At 35.2% G+C, this 26,128-nt stretch overlaps 1 protein-coding gene across 1 annotated transcript in view; it reads right to left on the reverse strand.

Moving 5' to 3' along the window:
• Positions 1–1,185: 1,185 nt before the first annotated feature.
• Positions 1,186–26,128, reverse strand: part of LOC129244272 (uncharacterized) — a 102,458-nt gene continuing 77,515 nt past the window's right edge. The window contains exons 4-5 of the mRNA XM_054881888.1: positions 16,474–16,769; positions 1,186–1,895 (exon numbers count right to left, since the gene is read on the reverse strand). Coding sequence (XP_054737863.1) covers positions 1,406–1,895; positions 16,474–16,769 — 786 coding nt within the window. The 3' untranslated portion in view covers positions 1,186–1,405. The remainder of the gene's footprint in view (positions 1,896–16,473; positions 16,770–26,128) is intronic.

Below are 26,128 nucleotides of genomic sequence, written 5' to 3' on the forward strand. Positions count from 1 at the left end.
TAAATTGAGTGAAAAACTCAGATACTGAGTGATTTCAAAGCTTATTATATTGTTTAATTATACATATGAGTGAATGATAAAATATTATTATTTTGAATTGAATTTGCAAATGCTTCTTTAATTGAATTGAGTGAAAAACTCAACCGCTAAGTAAGTTTCGTAACTAATTAATGATTTCTTTGGTATAAGCAATTTTTGGAGTGAAAATTATTAACAAATACTTTAATAACTGCATTGAGTGAAAACTAAATTAATGAGTATTTTCACATCTTACAAACGATTTGGTTTCAATATAAGCAATTTTTTAATAAGAATTGAATTTATTAATCATCCAGTACCAGAAATTACAAATACTTCAGCAATTTAGTGAAGTGAAAAATTCAAATGCTAATAATTTTCAAATTTATAAATTACGTTTTTTAAAAATATCAATGGAAATATGTAATCTTTTCAACTGAGAGGGAACGAGTGATTTTAAAAGAGAAGCTTTTTTAACCAAATAATACAAAAGATATATTTTCGTGAATATTAAACACTTTGAGTGATTTTAGAGTGGGTCATACAATGGCAACCCACTCAGATTTCTTCATCAAATGCATATTCTGACAATAATAACAATACGTAATAACAATACATAAGATTGAGTAATTTTAGTAACTAAATACGCATAATTTCAAAAATTGGTTGGAGTGAGTTAAAGTCCTTTGTGCGTGAGAACATGCATAGTTTTATGAGTGAGTGCCTTGTAGTGAGTAGATATATGAGTGGAAAATGATATTGAGGCATGAGTAATATTTACAATGCTTGAGTAGTGCTTATTTGTATATTAGAGTGAGTTTTTGAGTTATATTGTGGAAAAAAGCTAAAATGTCAGTGCTATTTACTTTTTATCTGCTGCATTTAGCATCTGCATGTAAACTCTCTTTCACTTGCCTTTTAAAATTAACTCGTTAGCAAGCTTTGTATTTCCTTTTTAAATTTCATTTTCATTTTGACTGCCAGCGCGAGTGTTTTTCGAGTGTTTCTATGTTTTCTATGCGCACTCTTCTTTAGCAATAAAATCTTTTCTCGTTTCTATGTATGTGTGTATAGTTTTGCAAAATTGTATATCTATATGTGTTTTTTTCTTCGTTCGGCTGATATTCTTCCAGCGGCAATTGGCCCGATTCCATACAAACACCAAACTAAAACTAATTTCAATTTTTTATTGTAGTACCTTCGCATACACATAAGCCGTACGTTAACTGTCAATTACATACAATACATATTGATTTACCGTTATCAATTCATCAGCCACAATAAAAGCTGCAACCGTTCGCCTTCCTCTACCATGCCGTTCGTACACTTAACCCTTCTCCTTGCAGATGCTCTCCAAATTTCAAGTTATACTACTGAAAATCGGTAGTCAAATATCGTTCGTTTTGTTATTATTGTTGCCACCAGCTGTCATCGTCTTTTGCTGATTATTATTGTGTGTGTTTGCTGTTGCCGCCGCGTGTGTCTCGACGATGGTCACCACATCGACGGAGGTCATTTGTGCCTCCATTGCCGCTATGCGTTGTGCTGCTGCTGCTGCCGCTACTGCCGCCGCCGCTACACTTTGCACTTGTTCGATTGTCTTGTTTGTTGTAATAGTCTGTTGTTGTTGTTGCTGAGATGTCAGTACACCTCCAATATTTACTGTAGTTGTGTTTGCTGTTATAGTTGTTGTTGTATTTGTGTTTGTTGTAATTGTTGTTGTTGTTTGCGCTACATCCATATTCAATTGTCGACTGATCTCCATATCAATGGCCTCCGCATCTTCCGGATAACGTTCGGAGCAGAAAATGGCGCCCTCGCGTAACAGCTTTAACAGGTTAATTCGGTCCTCAGCGTTTCGCTTTGCACACAATGGTCTGCATTTGAGAGGGATGAGAGAAGCGAAAAATTAGATAAGATTAGAAAAGTACGACAAGCGAGCGAAAGCGTGCTGCGATGAGTAATTGCATAAGAAATACAAGTACGAGTGAATAAGTGTCTCAGGACCCTTACCATCAGTAATGGCTGAAATTTTGGAAGGTGCACTGGCTACACTCAGTAGTTGGGCTGCCAGTTGCGGTCTCAGAGTAAACTCTGCCAAATCGGGGTTGATGCTATTCACCAGGAAATATAAACCTCCACCTTTTAAGCTTCCAAGCCTAAACAACCAGTGTCTTACACTCGCATTGGAAGTCAAGAATCTTGGTGTAATACTAGACCCCAAGCTCTACTGGAAGCTGCGCATAGAAAATCGAGTTAAGAAGGCCAGTATAGCCTTATACGCCTTTACATCTATTTTCGGCAATGGGGTCTTAAGCCACGTGTCGTACTTTGGATGTACAACTTAGTGATTCTGCCAATTTTGACATATGGCTGCCTAGTTTGGTGAGTAGCTCTTCAGAAGGGCTACAACACCACTAAACTAGAGAGAGTGCAAAGAACTGCATGTGTGCGCATCACTGGTGCTTGTAGAACATGTCCCACTGCTGTGCTCAACTTTTATTCTGCACTTACTTCCTGTGGAGCTGCAAGCTAAATCCACTGCTGCTCAGAGCGCTATTAGGTTAAAGGAGATTTGTCCTTGGAGACAATTTCCCGTACGACATAGTAGCATCTTGAAGCAGATCTCCACTCCCTTCTCTGATCTTCGCACTGATCTCTCCATCCGCAAACTGGGTTTTGAGATTGGAAGGAGGGGAGAGTCGGCACGGTACCTTCGGCTTCACTGACGGATCCAAGATTAAATCTGGAGTGGGAGCGGGAGTTTTCTCTAAGTCAGCCAGCATTTCGGTCTTCTTTAAACTGCCGGAAACGAGCAGCGTTTTTCACGCAGAGGTCTTCGCGATCATGCAAGCATGCAAAATGCTTCTGGATCGCTGTTGGGAGGGAGACATTAATATTTTTTCCGATAGTCAAGCTGCGATCAAGGCCCTGTCGTCGCCGTATTGCAGTTCTCTTCAGGTGAACTCCTGTAAGGAGGAACTCAAACGTCTCGAACGTTTAGGAAACATTTCCCTTACCTGGGTTGCTGGGCACAGGAATATAGAGGGAAATGTAATTGCCGATAAGCTTGCCAGGAAGGGGTCGACAGAACCGGTTTCAGCCTCAATACAATATAAACGGAACACTTAAGGTTATGGGAATCCACCGCCATTCAATTTCCAAACGCATTGCGGTGTTCACTGATCACTGGACTTCCGTACAACCCCTATTGCAGAAGCAGTGGGGATCCAGCAAAGAATGAGACTGTTGAGAGAGACTGTCTGTGCAAATTCGGATCTAGCAGCTAGGCGCCTAAGATTCCTTAGCGTACCATTTGGAGATGGCCTGAGAAAATTCTCCAGCCTGCAACCCTTTTATCTCCTTCACTACATCAACAGCACTGGATGGCTGTATATTAGGGCGGGTCGATTTAAAAATCGCTCATTGCTCTGTAAAAATCATATTCTAGGTATCAAAATAAGAAACTTTGCCGAAGGAACCATACCTCTAAAACGAATTCTGATGTCCCCCAATTTGGGGGATGTCCCATTTTTGGCCTTTACATGAAAAAATCAGCTAAATGGCTATGTTTTTTCTTTATTTTTATTTATTTATAATAATATTTATTATTTATTTATAATATCTATTTTATTTCTTAAGAAATTTATTTAGTCAGAACATATGTAAATGAAAAAATTAATTTAAGTGAGTTATAGAAAAGAAACTAAAAAGTTCGACCCAAATTGGGGGACATCAGAATTCTTTTAGAGGTATGGTTCCTTCGGCAAAGTTTCTTATTTTGATCCCTAGAATATGATTTTCACAGAGCAATGGGCGATTTTTTGCCTCCCCACAAATCGACCCGCCTACTGTATATGGTTTCTCTAACCTAAATTTTTCGCAGGTAGTGGTCCACTCTTGCCATCTTTACCTACCTACCCACCTAAATAAGTGTGCAGGTATTTGAGCAGCGAAATATCTGCTTCTCTCACAGTCGCACATAAAAAAGTGAGTATTTCAGATAGTGCAGCAACAGGGTTCTTAAAACTCTACAAATGAGTATGAATTTCTTTTTTTATATTCAATCCACTTATTTTACACTCGTTTACTCAATGTTGTGGAGTTGAATGGGCAAGCTGGAGTATGAAATGAATGAGTGAATGAGTGAGTATACAATCAGAAATTTACGCAATGCAACAACAAAGAAGGTATTGGGTTACATATGTATTTTTATTCGTATATAATATAATTGTGCATTACTAGTGCTGCCAGATTGTTTTTTTTTCTTGTGAAGCCAATAAATTAAAAAAGTGATATCTAAAACGAAAAGAATTTTTTGAAAATAAAGACATTTAAATATTATTGTACATAAATTACAAAACCTATTCAGTGAAAATAAAATAGCATAAACATAAATGGAATTCAGTTTCGTTAAGGAAGTCAGTTTCATTACTACATACATTATATTTGTATTTATATAATAGGGTGTTCTGCCGAACACGTCTTCCTATTAGTGGTGCGCGACTTAATGTTTTCCACAAAAGTGGGGACCTACTGTTTTACGTCGCCTTCGAATAGTAGATAGTTTTTTGGTTTTTATGCGAAACTTTTTCATGGAAGAAATACACTCGGAGGTTTGCTATTGTCAGTCGAGTAGCGATTGCCCTTAAAAAAAACTCTTTCTTTCAATTGCCGTTTCATGCTCACGCTGGGTTTAGAGCTTGCGCACTTCTGAATGGTAGTCACGCACCAACGGTGATTATTTCTCGTAAATTGCTTCGATAATTTTTTTATACATTTGCAATCAGAAGCCTTACTTTTTTAAGAAACTTTTTGTTCTTACAATACCAAAGATGGCTGAAATTCTAATGCATTCATTATTTTGCTTTATTCAAATTTATTTGGGGAAATATTCCTTCAACATTTCCTGCGGTCACTGAATTCAAAGTTTAGCTGAAACCATTAGTTTCAAAAAAAGGGCACTTTTCACCTCTAACACGCCCTTTATTGTATTAAAAATTTCAGTGTCAGAATTTATTTTTAGACTAGGAAAGCTGTGATGTGATGTAATTCGCGCCATTCTTTTTCATCTGCCAATAATTATTCATTAATTCTTCCATTGATCATATACATTATCGAATGAAGAATGCTCGACATCGAAAAACTGCACTCGCAACAGGCAGCCAAAATATTCGCCTCTCAACCCCCACCCCTGCTCTCAGAGCGTACTGCCCAACAAGTCGGCATGCACGAACGATAGAGCACCATTTCTCGTTCTTTACGTACCGCCGCCGAAGAAGAAATCGGATTTCGGCGAGCCCCAAAAAACAGTTGGTACGACGAGGAAGGTCATGCTGCCGCCGAAAGAAAAGATGCTGCTTATAGAGCCACACTGCGATCGGGCGAAACGCGAGCCATGTGCGATCGTTACCGGGAGCTGAAAAAAAAATAAGCGTATTATCCAAATGAAAAAACGAGAGGCTGAATTTCGTGAAATTGCAGGCCAATAGGAAAAATGCCCGAGAGTTCTACCAGAAAGTTCGGCGGCTTACAGAAGATTTCAAGGCCGTAGCGTTTTCCTGAAGGAACAGAGGCGTCCATCTGGTGACTGACATCCAGGGCATACATAAATTATGGAGGGAACACTTCTCGAACCTGTTAAATAGTGATTTCTACGCGTGTGACAGAGAATTTGAAGATCGCGATATCCCAATCATTGACGACGGTATTGTCATTCCGCTACCCGACCATGACGAGGTGAGAATAGCGATAACGCGGCAAAAGAACAACAAAGCCGCGGGCGCCGACAGACTGCCGTTACAAAAACTTTCAAGAACATTTTTAATAAAAAATTTTATCATTTTTTCTTTTTGAACGATCCACATTTTTAATTAAAAAAATTTTTCAAAATTTAAAAAAAAATTTATTTTTAAAAAATTAAAATTTAACAATTTTTTTTTTTTAATTTAAAAATTTTGAAAATTGAAAAACAAAAGCTGAAAATTTAGAAATTTCTTTTTTCTTAATTTAAAAATTAAAAAAAATTTGAAATTTTGTTTTTAAAATTTTGATTTCTTTTTTTTACTTTTGAAATTAAAAAATTAAAATTTTTTTTTTTATTTAAAAGTTTAAAAATTTTTTTTTTTGTAATAAATTTTCTGAAAACATTTTCTTTTTACTTTTTTCAAAAATTTTGATATTTGTAAAAAAGTAATTCGAACAAGTTTTTTGGTAGAAAATCTTTTGGAATTTGGTTTACAATTTTATTCGAAAACTCGGCATTTGTGATTTTTGTAAAAAGCCATTTAACATTTTTGGTAAAACATTTGTTTTTCAAAGCTCGTTATTTTTAATTTTTTTTTAAATTAAGATCAAATGAAATTTTCAGTTTTTCTTTTAAAATGGTATTAAAGTATATAAAGGATGGTTAAATTTCAAGGGCCGATGTTAAATGTAAACCATCCGTAAACGTCAAGGTCTTTCTGAATTTAATTTGACAATTTTCAATTTCAGACTAACTCAATTTGAATTATGGAAAGGCATACAATCGAGCAATGCGTTAAAGTTGTTCAAGCTTATTATGAAAACGGGCGTTCAAATCAAAATGCATATCGCACACTTCGTGATTTTTTCGGTCAATTTAATCAACCAAATGTGCGTATAATCGGGAATATTGTGCAAAAGTTTGAGCAAACCGGGTATGTAAGAGATGTGAAAATACCAGTGCATACTCGTAGAGCTCGTACTGCAGAAAATATTGCTGCTGTTGGCGATAGTGTGGTTGAAGAGCCGTCCACCTCAACTCGTCGTCGTACCCAACAATTGCACCTCTCACGCTCGTCGTTGATGAACATAATGCATAAAGACTTGCATTTACACGCTTACAAGATGCAATTGACTCAAGAACTAAAGCCTCTTGACCATTTCAAGCGTCGTCAATGGTCAGAATGGTGGCAGGAAATGGCAACAGTGAATGACCAATTTTCGAAAAAAATCATCTTCAGTGATGAGGGACATTTTCACCTCAGTGGATTCGTCAATAAGCAGAATTGCCGCATTTGGACGAATGATAATCCAAGAGTGATTGCCGAAAAACCAATGAGTAACTGGGCCGACGGCATTATTAGGCCATATTTTTTTCAAAAATGAGGCCGGTCAGGCAGTTACTGTGAATAGTGTACGCTTTCGTGAGATGATAACGAACTTTTTATGGCCCGAATTGGAAGATATGGATGTGGACGATATGTGGTTTCAACAGGACGATGCCACTTGTCACACAGCTAACGAAACTATGGCTCTTTTGCGCGAAAAATTTGATGGCCGAATAATCTCACGTCGCGGCGATGTCAATTGGCGGCGAAGATCATGTGATTCGGCACCGTTGGACTTCTTTCTTTGGAGTTATTTAAAAGAAAAAATGTGCGTCGATAAGCCAGCAACAATTCAAGAGCTAACGGATGAGATAATTCGACACATTAACGGCATAGAACCTGAATTATGCCTCAGCGTCATCGAAAATTTGGAGCATCGGATGGAGATGTGCTGCCGAGGCCGCGGCGGCCATTTCACCAATATTTTGTTTCATACGTAATTGAACCATACCAGTAATATCATAATAAAGTGAAATGACAATTATTTTCTAAAAAAATTATATTCTATTCAAAATCAATACCGGCCCCTGAAACTTAACCACCCTTTATATAAAAAAGTTTATTCAAAAACGAAATTGGATAATTAATTTTGCGCCTCAATTCATAGAAGTTTTTTGTGAATAAATTATATTGCCAGTTCATGTGAGGTACCCGACTTTTTAATTTGTTTGGTTTTTTTTTATAATAAACACCGCCTTTCCGAAACACAGAATCCCTTTAATGTCAATAAAAATTCCACAACTCAGTTATTATCAGCTTTAAAAAACACCAACCGACAGACCTTCTTTCTACCTGCTTTATCCTCCCAACCACAACAAGTAATTAAGGACAACAAAACACGCTTTTGATCAGTTAAAAGCGTTTACTTTGCATAAAGGAAAATTACATCAACTTGAAACCACACAGTTTAATCAAAAAGTAGCACAACAGCAAGCAGATAAGTAAATGAAGGTAAATAAATATTTAAAGAGATGTCTGCATTATTCCTGTGTGCGTAGGTATATGAGCCAACACACATATGCAAATAGGAATGCGCGTGAAAGCAACCGCCGCAAAAAACCATTAATTCAACGGTGTTTTTGAATTTAACAGCGTACAAAAACGCGCAAATGGTCTTGAGTTATACAATACATATGCACTTTCATAAATGTATGTATGTATATGAGAAGTAGTCTGTATTTGTCTAGCCAGACGCACTCCTGCCACGTTACGCTTTATGCGCTGGTTCACTTGTGTGTGTTTGTGTGTAGATGGCTGCGTGGTTTGCATGCAGATGACGTTTTCATTATTCAAACCGCACACAAGCGTGTACTTGTACATACGTGTATACGTATATATATGTGCGCGCATAAAATATTGTACAAATGCATATATGCATGTAAAACAAAAATATTGCTTCGTTAGAGACATGACCAACGAGCCTGTGGGACTGAAGCTCGAGGCATTGGAACTACCTTGAAAGTGACAGCTGACCATCAGCTCAGGCGCCATCACAAATGATGGGCTGCAAGGAGGCTGTATGCTCGGACTTGAATGACTGTACGGTTTTACAGTAAAAAACAGCTATGATACCTATACATACATATATGTATATATTACATGTGCATATATACAATAGAAAACTTTAGCCTAAAGGCACACTGGCGAGGGGATGGTAGCATGCGCTGGCGTTGAAATGCGTTTAATTGCATATTTGCATACAAACATAGACACACATACATGAGAAAACCCTTGAAGGAAGAATCTAAGCTTCTGAGTAAGCATTTCAGTTCAAGAACTAGGACTTGAATATACTAGTTCGAGAGCGACTAGTATGGTACTAGTTGCAAAATTACTAATTAGATGCGTTTACAAAGCAAATATTATTGTAAAAAAAAATTTACTCCAAATAAAAGTCTGTCTGATGTTCTGAAGATGAGGGTACACAATGAGGAAATACATTTTGTTGGGATCCATGTTTTGAGTGATGAATGTTAGAGCTCCAACTTATCATTGCTCTACTGATCGTCCTTGCAGTCAATTGGAAGTGAAACTTTCAAATATTTAGCAAATTTTAATAGGACTATGAATAAGTTCCTTGCGGTTTTACAACAGATGGCGTAACTTGATTATTATTCCATCGATCCACATTTCCAAACATTCATTGGAGAGCTACTGTCGTAAGGCACAAACGTCAGTATAAGTTTTTTATTTGAAGCGTAAACAACAATATTTTTACCACACTTGAAAATGTCGAATTTCGTGCCAAATAATGTGTTTTTGCGGGGAATTCTTCTTCATTATTTTAATATGAAGAAAAAAGCAGCCGAAAGTCATCGTATCTTGGTGGAAGTTTATGGTGAGCATGCTCTAGCTGAGCGAACGTGCCAGAAGTGGTTTGCACGCTTTAAAAGTGGTGATTTTGGCTTGGAAGACGAAGAACGCGAGGGTGCGCCGCCAAAGTTCATGGATACCGAATTGGAGGAATTGCTCGATCAAGATCCGGCTCAAACGCAAGAAGAGGTTGCAAAAACTTTGGGAGTTGATCAATCAACCATTTTCAAACGTTTAAAAGCCATGGGAATGATCCGAAAGGTAGGCCATTGGGTGCCGTATGAATTGAAGCCAAGAGACGTTGAACGCCGTTTTATGGCGTATGGCGAACAACTGCTTCAACGGCACAAAAGAAAGAGTTTTTTGCATCGAATTGTGACTGGCGATGAAAAGTGGGTCCATTACGACAATCCAAAACGTCGGGCAACGTATGGATACCCTGGCCATGCTTCAACATCGACGTCGGCGCAGAATATTCATGGCCTGAAGGTTATGCTGTGTATCTGGTGGGACCAGCTGGGTGTTGTGTATTATGAGCTACTGAAACCGAATGAAACGATTTCGGGGGATGTCTACCGACGACAATTGATGCGTTTGAGCCGAGCACTGCGAGAAAAACGGCCGCAATACGCCGATAGACACGACAAAGTTATTTTGCAACATGACAATGCTCGGTCACATGTTGCACAAGTGGTCAAAACATACTTAGAAACGCTCAAATGGGATGTCCTAACCCACCCGCCGTATAGTCCAGACCTTGCGCCATCCGATTACTATCTCTTCCGATCGATGCAACATGGCCTGGCTGACCAGCACTTCCTTAATTACGATGAAGTCAAAAAATGGATCGATTCGTGGATTGCGGCAAAACCGACCGAATTTTTCACAAAGGGAATCCGTGAATTGCCAGAAAGATGGGAAAAAGTAATATAGTAGCAAGCGATGGACAATACTTTGAATATTAAATTTGTAACCATTTTACGTCAATAAAGTTTCAAATTTCGAAAAAAAACCGCACGAACTTATCCATAGTCCTATTAAAAGAGTAAATAAAATTAATTAATAGAATTTGAATTTAAAGTCTTATTTCAGGTAAAGTAAAATTAAAAAAAAAAATTGAGAAATAAAAATTATAGCAAACGAAAAAATTGTATGTAATATTTTAATTCATAAATAAATATTTTTGAATTTTTAATTAATCACTTTTTATTTATTTTTACTTTTACTTTATTTACTTGTCCAATCATCCACATATTAAAAATTCAATTTATCATTACTTTAATGAGGTAACAAATATAAGATAACAGAACATTTAAATAAAAAACCAAATGAAATTGAAAAGCGGATCTTTAACTTTATATAATATATAAAATCAACTTTTTTAGTTTTACATTTTCAATATAAATTTTAAATTTATATTTCATGAGAGGTAAACTTTAGAAAAATAAAATCATTTCGATAAGTAAATAAATCAATTTCGATTTACTTTTTCAGCTCGTCCAAAACTGGAGATTTTCGGCACAATATGAACTAGTCTTTTTTGGGTCAACTATGAACTAGTTCGGTAAGTGGTATAATTTGGCGGTATATTCCGTGTAGTATCCCTAACGAATAGCGGAACTTTAATTTTACATTGATGTTTAATAATTTTGTTTTTTATTTAAGTTCTTAATATAAATTTTCAGACGAAAAATTTTTAAAATTAAAATTATAGCAATTCTAAGAAAACATTTAGCGAAAACAATAATGTACTAATATTTTGATGCATAAGTAAATCAATTTTCATTTGCTTTTTCAGCTTGTCCAAAACTGGTGATTTTCGTCACAAAATTGAGCAGTATTTTTTGGGTAAATTAAGAACTAGCTCGGTAAGTGGTATAATTTGGCGGTATATTCCGTGTAGTATCCCTAACTAATAGCGTAGCTTTAATTTTAAATATTAAATATTTTTTTTAATATTAAACTTTTCAATTTATATTTCATGAGCCGTAAAATCAAAGTCAATCAAGTCGAAGAACACATTTAGAGAAAACGTCCAAAACTACTGATTTTTAATACAAATTGGACTGGTATTTTTTTGGGTCTATTATGAGCTAACTAATATAATTTTGATGTATATACTGCGTAGTTTGCTAACTAGTAGCCCTAAAAGATTTGGGCGATGGAAACTAATACATACAAAAACTTTTTACTAAGGCTTTCAACATTTTTTTTATAGAAGCAAAATAGAACACACGGCTCGGCTCTTCGTCTCACACTCACAAATTTTATATATATGAAGGAGTGAAACCAATAATGACAGACTCAAAACACATAATTGGTTTGTGCAGCCTAAATTTTTTAAGTCACTGATATGTCAGAAACTGACCAGAGTAGGTTAGGTTAGGTTTTTATGGCAGTCGGTTTAGAATAGCCAACTCACTTAGATCATACAGATCTGTTGAGGTACCACTGTGTACCACGGGAACCTCTGTGTTTATTCATCATGGAACCATTTAGACGCTCTTATGAAACGTAGGATAGTTTTTATTCCAAATCGGATATTCCAAACAACCTTGGTCTACTCCTAATTAAGGTTGAACAATTACGAAGGAAGTGTTCTGCTGTTTCTTCCTCTTCCGCTCTCTATACTCCCTCGTCTTCTGTAGTATTCATGAGAAATCTAGCAGAAGTCTAGCAGAGTACCTACCTAACAGCCATTGACCAGTGACACAAGCCACGATCTTCGAGATGTTCTCTCTTGAGCGGTTGAGCAATTCTTCTGACCTTTTCTTACCTATTTGCGGGCAAATTAGCCAGGTTGTAAGACACGTGTTTTTTTTTCTACATTACCTATTGGCCTCCTGGAGAATATTATTTTTTAGCCTTAATTTACAACTTGAAACATAGGAATTCCAATATTGGCGCTGTTTTCTAGCAGTGAAATATTGAGTACAAATCTTCTGGCTGGCTCATCAGCCTCGCAATATCTCCATTTTTCTTCAATATCTCTATGTCCCGGAACCCATATAAGACTGGCCTTAAAGACGATGCTAATATCATTTAGAGCTGCTAGGCATTCCTAAGCAACCTTTGATCTTAGTATAACTGCCTCCATTGATCTGATGCCCGCCGACTATCCGAGAAGGTAGCGTAGTTTTTGCTACGGCGTTTGTCTTAAGGTACACAGTCAACCTCTTTATGCCTAAGACTTCTGCCTGGTAGACGCTACAGTAGTTCGAAAAACGTGTAGATAATTTTGTTCTAATTCCCTTGAAAAAACTTCATAGCTTACTTTATTTTCTAGCTTGGATACATCCGTGTAAAAATTTATTTCGCCTCTTCTCCATGGTCTTGAGTTTGCCACTCTCTTCTCCTGTCACTGTTCTTGTAGTTATTTTAGTGGTGCAGAGGCGAGGTAGTTCGATAACTGCTATGATGAAGGATTCATTGGCTGGCAAATGACATTTTTCAGGGCACTCCCATTGAAAATATTCAAGGCGAACTACTTTCTTCTGTTGCAAAGCCAACTGGTAGTAAGCAAGTTCAGAGCTAGTAGGTTTGACTGCCGGGTATTTACCAGCAAACATACACACACATGCATGGGTGTATGCGGCTTAGTAAGTCACACAAGCATTCGGTGTTTCTGCTATGCACACACAATGCCACGTACGAGTGCATTTCTATGCGAAAAACGTTTCCATTTATCACACTTTATTAAATCATTTGAAGCTGCTAGCTTTTGTTGCATGCAACACATATCCTTTCTGAACGCCTAGTTTCTCTGCTTTCCAGTGGCAGCAGCCAGGGTAACATGCTCCATAATTCAATTGCCTGTTTCGAGTCGTATTTTTCATTGCCACGTCTGCTGAATTTCAATCGCCTGCTCACCAACTGCGAACGAACACACGCTAACCACCAGGTTTTTACTCAGCACCCAGCGTGCAAGTCAACCAAATAGGCTCGCTTGGTTTTTTATGGCCTCCAACTATCTCGCACACCTTGTGCACCCTTTCAGCTCTGTAGAAATCTCATCAACTACTTTTTCAGGCTGCCACTTTTCCGGCTGCTCACTTTGACTACCTTCTTCCATCTCTGGCAACTATTTTTCGTTAGCAATATTTTCTGTCTCTTTTTTTTTTAATGAAATCACCATCCATTTTGCGGTATGAATAAACTATGTATATCGCCCCGGTATAGTTTGACACAGCAAAGGAAATTTAAAATGCCTGTTCATGTCCTGCCCGTTCGCTCGTTTGTCAAAAATTTGATAAATTATTGCTCGCTGCAGTAAAAACATGTACTATGCGAACAGGGCACAAAAGGAAATTCGTTAATGGTTCGCTGGTACGGCGCCTATTAAATATTACCAGCCGCTATTGGCAAAATCGAATTAAGAGTACAGCATACCATATTCTGGGAAAATAGTTTAATGTAAAAAAGCCTAGTTGAACAATTTCCTTTTTGAATTTTAAATGCGAACTTAAGGTTTTGTATTGATTTAAGTTTTCCCAGAGTGCAGCAGTGAAAAAATGCTTCACTAGTTAAGTGCGCAAACAAATGGAATTTTTTAGTAGCTAAAAGTTTTGCAAAAAAAACAAACTTAAAAATGTGTTAATGAACTGCCCGTTAATTAATTAAACCGCTTTGCAAGCGTGTTGCGAAATAGTTTGGTTGAGTTAGAAGGTCTGCTTATAAAAAATAGTTACCCCAGTGGCTACAAAAGTCCATTTCACGTTTTTATAACAGCTTGGAAGTAGATATGTGAGACAACAATATGGTACGAAATGAGGCTGCGGATCACCACTGCATCGAAGTCAGTCGCTCTTAGGTCCTCAGTTCCATATACCTACCGACGCTCTTTTCAAAGTCTTGTATAAGCTTAGTCACCCATTTCTCGACTTATTGATTCGATGCCGTCAACCGAGGCAGGGCCTATTTTGCAACCATCCCTTTTGGCCTCTTAGACTGACCACGTCCAACTAGAACAAACTACCGCCAAAGTGCTGCGGTAGTTTGTTCTAGTTTGTTCTTTCGGGACGCCCAGGAAAACTCCTGGTACATCATATAAATCTATGAGGCGCTACCATTATCCACCATCCATGAAGCGCCCGATGGAGGGCCAGGAACTCCACAGGGACGAATAAGACGGAACCTAATTCCCAAAATTTTGAATGTCTCCTTCGATAGTTTGCTCTTCTTCTCGACTCATATAATCCTACGACAAAAAAATGTTGCTGGCGATATTTAAAGCAATTGGACCGTCGGTAATAAATTAATCTGCTCCCGTCTTTTGGCGTGATACTAATGATTCACAGTGGACAAAACCGCAGACCTGTCAAATACTAGCTGTCAAAAGACAAATCAGGACAGTCATGGGATTTCTCCTGATGTCATCCTCGCGGCCCACAGAAGGCAGAACCGCGGGCGCGGAACAAAATAAAATCCTCAATAAGCGAGTTCTGCTTGGCAGCTATGGCAGGAATCGCCACTGGTGGCATTTAAACCACCTCCCAGGCGAGTCGAGAGCCATCTCTTCGACTACATCGATGAGATCCAGAACCAAACACGTCCACAATGACTAGATCGGACAGTATATAGACAGGCATTAAACGATATTCATTAGGAGACTCTAACCAACTTCCTGAACACCCGGCCCTTGAACGCTGTTATCGGAATGCAACCACCACCCATTACAACCGAAGAGCTTCAACTGTCTCTTGACATCCGCGTGACTTTGGCTCAATTATAGTCTGGATATTGTAGTAAGTTAAACTTCTACTGCTTTCCCTACCCACCCAGTCATTGAAGTAGCCCGACATGATTTTTATGCTATGGTGGAGCAGTCTCAATTATGGTTTGGATATTGTAGCAAGTTAAACTCCTGAAAGTTATCTGACTGTGGGACTAAAAATGCCTTCTCTACCCACCCTGTCATTGAAGTAGCCGGTCGGATTTTTATGTTATGGTGGGGTAGTGCTCAAAAGTATGTTGTAAGCATCCACTTTTGGTCGCATTGTTTTTTTCTTTCCGCAGAGGGTGTACGCAAATGAACTCATGCACCAAAGTAAACGAAAGTATTGTACTTGTCAGCGAAGTCTCTTTTCCACCACGAATCCGACACTGATGATCTCAATTCAGTATAGAATACCAGTATCAAATGTATTAAATTGAGCTGGTATCATTTATCTCCTTCACCTTCGGCAATTAGGTCATAACATAGATGGCACAAGGCGAACAGCTCCAGAATCACCAAACTTCTATGGCCTGAATGTAAATGTTTTAGAAAGGCCCAGGAATGACAGTGGGCGGTTCACCATTGGCCTGACTAGACATCAGCATATTACCTCCAGTCTCAGAAGACTCATGATTACTGCAGAAGATCTAGTGGTTAAAAGGAACAGAAGGCAGTTAGGCCCCTTCGTATAGATGTGCAGCTTTATTGAGGACACTAAGAGCTTATCTGGAGTTGCCTGCATATATTTTTCTGCAAAATTGCCCAACCACAACAAACGCAGCATTATTTATTTTATCAAGTACGTTGGTTGGTTTTTTAATGGGCTTCTGCAGGCTAGGGCGTTATATGTGGCGGCACTCAGGTGTTACGTAGACGTTGAGTCTCTTGCCTACCATCTTAAGCTAACCAAACCTGACCACAATTGAAAAATTTTGGAATTCCTCATGTAACTTTACTAATGGCGTTTTTTTTTATTTCTTTTTAATTTTAGTAAACTTACAACAAATTTATGTAAGCCAAGCAGTGGAATAAGAGAGTCACTGTTATGCGGCATACTCGCATTTGTTTAAACAAAAATAAAAAAAATGCATGCAAATGTACAACAAAAGTAAGTGTCTTGAAAGCTCTATGTAAAAGTACTACAAAAAAAAATGTATATATTATATATAAGTACAGTAGGTGCATATAGTATGTGGAAGCTCATATAACATAAGTTAGATAGAAAGAAAGAAAGCACATCGAGACAAAGATGTTGGGGGGGATAACCACCACATCTGGGCCTCTCCCCCTAACCTGCCTGAATCCTTCAATTGCTCCATGAAGTCCTTGCCCGTTATATCCACCAAAGAATTGGGATCCATATTCGACAAAGAATCCAAGTCCGGATCACTCAAAACCGACACATTGCACAGGTTGTTCTGTAGTTGTCCGACCAATTGTTTGATACGCGCCGTCTCAGCCGCAGCATCGGTGGTATCGCCAGGCTGCTCAACACCACCACCACCACCAACGCCTACACCATTGCCACCACCACCAACAATGCCGCTATTGCTGCCACGATGACTGGTAATAGTAACATAGTGAGTGGGCTGCAAAGAAAAGGAAATGGGAAAAAAGTTAGATGACATTGAAAAATATGGAAATTTGGATTAAATTTGTGTTTTCAAAGAGCTAAAGTATGGTGGATAAAGTATATATTTAGATTTTATAAAATAAAGTACCAAAATATGTATGTATGTAGGCTAATAAGTTTGCGCAGTATACTTTAAATTACATCAATTTGTTTATATTTTAAGGCAAATCACTCTCGAAATGTTTTTTTTTTACATAAAGTTACAAAATAGCAAGGTCTACAGACAAAAAATGCTAGAAAAGCATAAAACTATTTTTGAAACTGGAAAAATAAAAAAAATATTCAAACGACTGTGTGGCCAAGTGGGACGTGGTCTGCCGATTCCTCTACCAGTTTGATGAAATGGATTCCAGCGTGGCGCTTGTTTAACGACATTGCCGTCATTTTTCCTTAGCCAAGTGTGGCCAATATATTGTGATTTCCTTTTTTGATTTCCAATGCAACATCCACCTGGTTAATTTGCGCCAACAACTCGGCGTTAGTTATTGTCCGGGGCCAGAAAATTTACAAAATCCGACGAAGGCAGTGATTTATGAACGTTTGCAGGCGCTTCGTGACATTCGCAGCTATGTTCCAGGTGGTGCAATCATATAAAAGAACGAATTTGACGTTCGAGTTGAAGATGCGCAGCTTGGCGGAAAGGCCGATACTGTTGTTTTGCTGCCATGGAGCGAGGATGCCGAAAGATGATTTAGCTTTGCTAATTCTATGGGCGATATCCACCTCAGAGCCACCATCCGCGGTGATCATGCAGCCAAGGTAACCGAATTTGTCAACGGTTTCGAACTGTTGTGCACCCACTATCAGTGGTTCCGATATGGTGTCATTGGCGTTTTCGTTTTTCCGACGTTGACTTTGAGGCCGCTTGGTTTCAACTTCTCCTGCATGGCTTATATCAACAATTGAGGTCACGCAGCTTGTATGAATAAAGTGAACGAATCTTGATCCAGCAAATTAAGCTCAGAGAGCGGGCAGAGGACTTGAACATTGCTACATTGTCCTCAATTAGTTAATAATTAGGGTTTGCGTGGTATTGCTGTAAAGTTATTCCCAAAAATCCTGAATTTCATGCAAAAAAAGAGACTATGATTTCCAACACAACATTCTTCCAACCCAACGAAGCCTGGGTTTATGAGTACGACACACAATCCAGGCAACAAGCGAGTGAGTGGAGAGCTCCGAATTAACCAAGACCAAAGAAACCGCGTCGTTTTGAGTAAAAAAAACGATGTTCACTATTTTCATGTATTATAGTAAAACTACATTTTACACCACGAATTTTCGCCAGAATGTCAAGCAGTTAATAGGGACTATTATTTGGGCATTATGAGACATTTACGTCAAGCAATTAGCCAAAAAAGAAAGCATTTGTGGGAAAACAACTTGTGAATTTTGCACCATAATAACGCACCCTGGCACAGTGCCATTTTTGCCATTTTTTGTCTATAAACGAAACGAATACCAAAGAAGTAAAATTTAGACACTTGCGCTTTTTGGCAAAAAAGTGTGCTAAGTTTATTTGAAAAGGCAAAAATATGGACAGTTCTACCTTTCTATTAATTTTATTTTATCATACTTGAATTCGCAAAGCAACATTTCATGGGTATATTTAGATTTTTGACTACGTAAGAGTAAAATTCATTAAGAACAGTTTTGCATCTCAAAACATGAGCGAAGTGATCGAGAAAATCTGCCAGACACGTAGTGTTTTTTAGCACTACTTTCAGAATGTTCTTATAAGGGCTTGCTCATATCCGCACGAAAGAGCGGAATTTTGTCTGACAGTGTAATAAGTAATTTTTTAAAACTTACTATCTGTCTGTTATTGTCTTCGAATATAAATGAACATTAATATTCATACTCATACTCATACTCATACTCATACTCATACTCATACTCATACTCATACATATGCTTATACTCGTACTTATACTCATATTCAAATTCATATTCATATTCATATTCATATTCATATTCATATTCATATTCTTATTCATATTCATATTCATATTCATATTCATATTCATATTCATATTCATATTCATATTCATATTCATATTCATATTCATATTCATATTCATATTCATATTCATATTCATATTCATATTCATATTAATATTCATATTCATATTCATATTCATATTCATATTCATATTCATATTCATGTTCATATTCATATCCATATTCATATTCATATTCATACTCATATTCATATTCATATTCATATTCATATTCATATTAATACTCATATTCATACTCATACCCATCCTCATAATCATAATCATACTCATATTCATATTCATACTCATATACATATTCATATTCACACTCATCCTAATGTGCATATTCATACCCATCCACGTAATTATAATCATATTCATATTCAAACTCATACTCAAACTCATACTTAAACTCATATATATAGACTATCTCTTAATTAAATAATAAATAAATATAAATGTTTTAATGCCGAAAAATTTTCAGCGTTTTGAATTTGTATTTTGACTTATTTTAAGCACCCGGTTTTGGTTGTATTTGATATGGCACTGCAGGCACTTCCCTATTTGTTCGTATTTCATTCCTCTAGCCTTATTATTTTATCTATGTACTCATAGACAATTTTTTTACGCCCACTGAAAATTTTATTTTTGGCCAACTTTATTAAAACATTTTTTGTTTTAGTTTTACTTTGTTATTCCTTCTTTTGGAAAAGCACAACAAGCACAACAAAATTGCACCAACTTCCTGCCATGTATTTGCTCGTTTTGCCAAGGCAGCAGTTTGTCATGACTTGTCATTTATATTTATGAGCTTTGGAGTTTGAATTATTGAGAAGAGCGTATATTACAGTAATTCTTGTATGCGAGTGTGAGAATGCGAAGAGAAAATTTTTGCTGACCTATGGAAGGAAGGACGTGCGAATGTATGTTTGTATGCGGAACAATTGTAAAATTAGTTTGTCATTGTACGAGTAGAGTTTGCGAAGGTCTGCGGATTTATGTGCACAGTTTGAAAATAAAAAATTTCATAGCACAAAAACATTTCTTACCCGTTGGTCGAGCACTTGGAGTTGTGACAGTAATGAAAGCGCAAGTTTTTCAGATTTTTAGTATATCTTCAAATAATTTTCTCAATTATGAAAGCAATTTTTCCAAAACTTTCGCAATTTTTTAGCTAAGTAAGACTTATAATCTCTAAATACTTCTATGTGGGTAATAAAAATGTGGAAAATTTCTTCAAAGGGCATCACGCAAAAACAAATTCCGCGACTATAACATTTTTACACCGTTGGAAAGGCTATGAATTGTAGAAAGCAAATAGCTTGTGTGTAACGCTCATTTTAACTTGGTGTTCCCACCTGTTTAAATTAAAGAAAACTAATTTATCAGAGAATATATGCACAAACATAACAGCAGAGGTCTCTAGGCATATATTTAAAACAGAATTAAAGAATTAAAGTAATATAGAATTTAAAAAAAAGTTAGCGTTTCCATCTGAATTTTATTGCAAAATTAGCAATTTATGCCATATTTCACTTAAATATTATATTATACTTGTTTAAACAAGCTTTAATAAAAAATATTTTAGCTGGTGTTGCCAATTATTTTTTGAAAATGAACTTATTTATTACAAAAATGTGTTAATAGAAAAAAAATTTGAATATACATATATAACAACATAAAGGCAAATAATTTTAAGCCAATAATATTTTTAAAAGGCGTTGCCATATAATTAAAACACAAAATTAATTAACGGCAAAAATTCATCACGGTGAACAGATGCAACTTGCTTAAATAAGCCTTAATAAAAAAAATATTTTGAGCTGGATTTGCCACCTTTTTATTTTGGAAATTGAGATATTCAATACAAAATATTATTAATTGTTAAAAAATACCAATTCTTATATCAATGAAAATTAAAAGATATTTTACTCGTAATCCAATAATATTTTTAAAGGGCCATCTAATTTCAAAGAGTAAATTTAGTTAATAACAAAATTTAATCAGAGGTATTTAATGAAATGTGTTGAAACAAGCTTTAATAAAAATTATATTTAGAACTGGAGTTGCCACCTATTTTTTGGAAATTGAGATATTCAATACAAAAGTATATTAATTGTTAAAATGTTATAAGCTTGCTTAAATAAACCTTGATAAAAGAAATATTTAGAGCTGGAGTTGCTGCCTATTTTTTTGGAAATTTTGTTATTTAATAAACAAGTTTATTAATTGTTAACAAATATATTTTCATAGATCAATGAAAATGAAAAGATTCAAAAATTTAATAGTATTTTTAAAGAGCGTTGCCATCTAATTTCGAAGAAAAAATTTAGTTAATAACAAAATTGAATTAGAAGTCTGAAATCAAACACGTATAAACAAGCTTTACTAAAAAAAATTGAACAGGAGTTGCCACCTGTTTGTTGGAGATTAAGATTTATTACAAAAGTTAATTTGTTAAATTGTTAAAAAATATATATTCACATATCAATGAAAATGAAAAGATAGTTCTAATCCAATAATATTTTCAAAAAGCGTTGCCATCTAGTTTTGAACAAAAAATTTAATCAAAACAAAATAGAAGTATTAAATGAAATTTGTTTAAACAAGCTTTAATAAGAAAAATATTTTGAAATGGTGTTGACACCTATTTTTTATAGAAAAATTGTATTCCATAAACTTTTTTTTTAATTCAAAAATGTTTAGAGACTGGGAAATGGGTATTAAAAGAAATATGTTCGAAAAAAATAAGAAAATTTTAATTAAAATTATATGCGCATGGTGTTGCCACCTAGCTCTTAAAACGCAAATGCTAAATAAGAACTGATGGATAAGTAATGAGATGTGGGTATTACGCAAATTGTGATTGAAAATATTTTAATTAAAGACATTTTTTGAACAGCGGTGCCACTTACTTTTTAATTCAAATAATAATATAATATAAACTATGTACTTTAGGGCAAGTAAATTTTATTTTCGACATCGACAGATTCTGCATAAAATTATAAGAAAAAAAATCTGCTTCAAGCCACCACAATTTATAAGATTATTATTTATGAATGTTATTTATTTTTTTAATATACAATACAAATTTGTACTTGGTACGAAGAATTTATTTCCGATGCGAGTATCTATTTTTCATTTTCCCTCTATTTTCGTGCTGGTTAAAGTTAGCTTCTTTTAAAATTTGGCCTGGGGAGCTACTTTAAAGCTATGCACTTTAAAGCTATGCACTTTAAAGCTATGCACTAATTGCACTTGTTTTCTTAGAATCCTATGTAGACTCTAAATGTGCCAGGAACAATGTCGAAAAAATCACTCTACACAAATTGGTCTGTCCTAATGTACATACATTAATCCAAAAGGAAATCAATTATAAAAATTTCAACAAACAATTTCAAAACCATAAGAAAAAGAATATGTTTACTCTCCTTTCCAAATATTTCATGTCGTGAAATGAAATATTTTATTCATAGACAAGGGCAGCAGAGGGCGCTAACTAATTTAATATAAAAAAAGGTTCTTTTACATGGCAGAAATACATTCGGAGATTTCGTTATTAACTGTCGAAGAGCGGCCACTATTACAAATCAGAAATTTCTATCAAAAATTTGTTTCTATCAACTGGTGTTTCGTGCCCAAAGTTTCGAATCTGTGCACTTCCTAATAGCAGTCACGCATCAACCCATTCGGTACGGCGGCCAAGGTATTATAATGGTCACTTGCTTGAATAAATTTCTTCCTTTTTCCTTCTTTCTTCACTTCTGAACGCTGCTCTAATAACTTTCTCTTCTCATCACTGTTCCTATTCTTTCTTCCTTTTCTATCTGGAGTCTCTGTCCACTGACTTATCAATGCATGATTTCTACAGTCATTTTTAACTGTATGCATGTGGCTCCATCCTCTCCTATAGCAGCAGCCATTTTACCTAATCTATCCTATTCTAAAATAATAATCATCTTCAATCTTGATCTCTATACCTAACAGCTTTTTCGCACCTGCAAATAATTTTCTTAACTTTCAACGCCTTTGGCTGCACTTAAAAACAATGCGTGACTCAGCGACTTCTGTCAACAGCGTCTTTTCATGTTTTAATACCCACAGCTGTTTGTTTTAGCCTACGCTAATCAACTCAAGCATATGTAAACCCACTCATCGGTGCTTATTCTTCATATTTTTCTAGACACTTTCCAGCTCTTTAAGTGAACAAAATCTCCTCCAACCAGCAAAAATTACTTAACGCAATTTTCTTAACTGAGTTAAAAGTCTAACCAAGCATTAACTAAGAAAATGTCCTAACAATGCAATGCAGCAGAAAAAGGAAGAGAGGGCGAAAGAGGCAGCGAACGATGCTTGACAGCAGCAACCCGGATTAAGTGTAATAAAACTGTTGGTATTGTCAATGAAAATTAGCACACTTGAGATGCTTCAGCAAAGCCAAGTCTTAATCGTATTCCATGGCAGAAGTACGAATTATCGATATGTAAGTGAGATAAAATCTGTGAGTGCATGCACTTATATGCGTGCGAACTTTTGTAGGCAAGTAAATGTATGTGTAAGTAGACTCCTCTTAGCTCATTCGTTCGCGTCTTGAGTAGCTTTTGATCCGGCGCGGCTGTGCGCGTTTTTATCTGCCGGCCAAATAACAAAAGGGAAAATGAAAAAATAAGAAAAAAGGCGCAGTAACGTTAAAAATTATTTTAATTACTGAAAGTATTTTTCATGCTTTTGTCTGGTTACTTTTTGCCTTTCTCTTTATTGCTTTTTTGCTTTATAATTTGTCTGTCGTATTTTATTAATGAAGTTTGTATGTAATTTTATGGAAGTTGCCGAAAAGCCTTCAAATGCTAATAACTTCAGGCGAAACCTGAGGATTTTTTTTCTGGTTTATTAATTTTTTATTATGAAAAGTTTGCAACTGCATGGCTGCTGCAAACTATTTACTTTGGACATGAATAACTATGTGGCAATTGAGTAAAGTTTTGGACTGTTCAAAGTGAAACTTGGTAATAAAGTAAAATTAAGTAATTTAAAAATTATTGCAAAAGGGGCTTAGTGGGTGCAAATAACGGGTTTTTCAGTAGAGTAGTGCTACTTTTTAGGACTCACATCGATAATTTTTCTTTATTAACCATTTTTTCGCACATGTTTTAAAAGAAATGATGGAATTTTTAATATGGATGCTCTGGCCTTAAACTATTCAATTGGCAATACCAAAAAACAGCAATAACAACCGATTAAGGTGCAAGCTATCAAGAAAAGTGATCTCTCGTATGCCATTTGCAAAATCTACTACTTTAGTAGAAACTTCCTTACCTCTTCTCAGGACGAAACCGCATATGAGATCTGTTCGCGTTCTCACGAGAGTCAGTTCTACGTTACCGGAGCGACACGGATTGATATCCGGCCATACTTAAACGGGAAGTGTTTATGCTGCTACTAAAAAAACAACGAGTTTTCTCCAATATAAAGGTGACTTTTCAACTCGCTCGGTGCGTGCATTCGATTTTCGAATGAAGTGGCGTAAGTATTTGATTAAAGTTGTAGTTGTAAAATCGTAGTTGTAAAGTTTTAGTTGTAGTTTTAATTTTCTACTTTTTAGTAGCCCGTAAGCATTTAGGTTACGTACTTTTATTTTGAGTGCCCAAGGCGGAATTAACACACTACCAAGAGTTCCTGAGGGCGAAATACTCGCAAGTAAATAAAACAAAGAAATAACCGCAAAATTATTTTTTTTCTTTTTTGTCCGGTCATGAGCTCACAAAATAAAAATATGAAAACTTAGTTTTAACTTTATTTAAGGAGAATCATTCTGCACAAATAATAAAGATAAGCAAACCTTATTCTAAGGCACTAAAAATTAAATAAGGCGCTTTGCTTTTGCGCACCACAAATGCATTTGAAAAAAGTAAAAAAATGTTGTATATCCTAAGGAGCGCAGGGAACTATTTGCTGTTTGCTATTTTAGTTTCTATAGAATTTTACGTTCTTTTTGAGCAGGTTTTGTCTGAGAGGGACCCTAATGAAATTTTTCCAGCAATAAATTCTTGGAACAATTTAACCCTCTAACGACATTACAAATACATTGTTTTTCAAGTTCTATAACGAAGGATTAAAAGAAACAAAGCACAAGCTAATGGGTCAAAATATTCTAGAGAAATTTTGCGCGTCAAACTCTGCTAAATGCGATGTTTAGTTACTTTCTATAAGTTGGGTTTTTGAGTGTAACTTTTTTACGAATCTAAGACATTAAATTCAATTAATTTCAATAGAGGACATCTCAGAAACAAATACAAATATTTTTTGCACATCAAAATAGCTTTACAAGGGAAAGAGTTTTACTTTCAGATACTGTCACGACCCTTAAAACCAATTTTTTATTTAAATTTTTTTTTTTAATTTTTAACTTTTTAAAATTTAAAAATGTTGTTTTGCTTTAATTTAAAAAGTTTAAAAATTTTGTTTTTTTCATAATTTAAAAATTATTTTTGCTTTTTAATTTCAGGTTTTCTTTTTGTCAATTTTAAATAGAGGACATTCCAGAAATAAATGCGCATCAAAATGGCTTTACTTTCAAGTACTGTAACGACATTTAAAAAAACTCTTTTTAACTTTTAAAGCCTTTTGTTTTTAATTCTTTGCTTTAGTTGTAAAACCTTTTTTTTTAATTACATTTTTTTTTTGTCAATTTTAAACTTTTTTATCTCGAAACAATATTTCTTTTTATTTATTTATTTATTTCTTTATTTCTTTATTTATTTATTTACTTATTTAACCTTACAGACTGCAAATAATACAAAAAAAAAACATAATTAAAGAACATAAAAAAAATATATTTTCTTTAAAGATTTATTTTTCAGTACCAAGGCAAGATTTTTTAAATACAATTTTTATTTAATTTGCTTAATTTTATTTAGTTATGTTTTTTTGTATTTTTTTAATTTTTACAATTTTCTTATTTTTGAATATTTAAATTTTTTTATTTTTTAAGTTTTTTAAATTTTTTTATTTCATTTATTTCTTTTTAATTTTTTTTCTTACTTTTTATTTTTATTTATTTATTCAACTCTTTTTTTAACTTTATTATTTATCACAAAACTGTTTCATTTTCATTCTTTATTTATTTAATTAACCTTACAGACTACAAATAATACAAAATATTGTATTTAAAAAATCTTTGCTTGGTATAGAAAAGTCAACCGTTAAAGAAAATATATTTTTAAAATTTTTTGATTTGTTTGATTTCCTTTATTTTTTTATTTTTTTTAATTTGAAAATATTTTTGTTTTTAAATTTTTCAATTTTCTTACTTTTT

Source organism: Anastrepha obliqua, chromosome 4 (genome assembly GCF_027943255.1).
Source record: "Anastrepha obliqua isolate idAnaObli1 chromosome 4, idAnaObli1_1.0, whole genome shotgun sequence".
Classification (NCBI taxonomy): Eukaryota; Metazoa; Arthropoda; class Insecta; order Diptera; family Tephritidae; genus Anastrepha; species Anastrepha obliqua.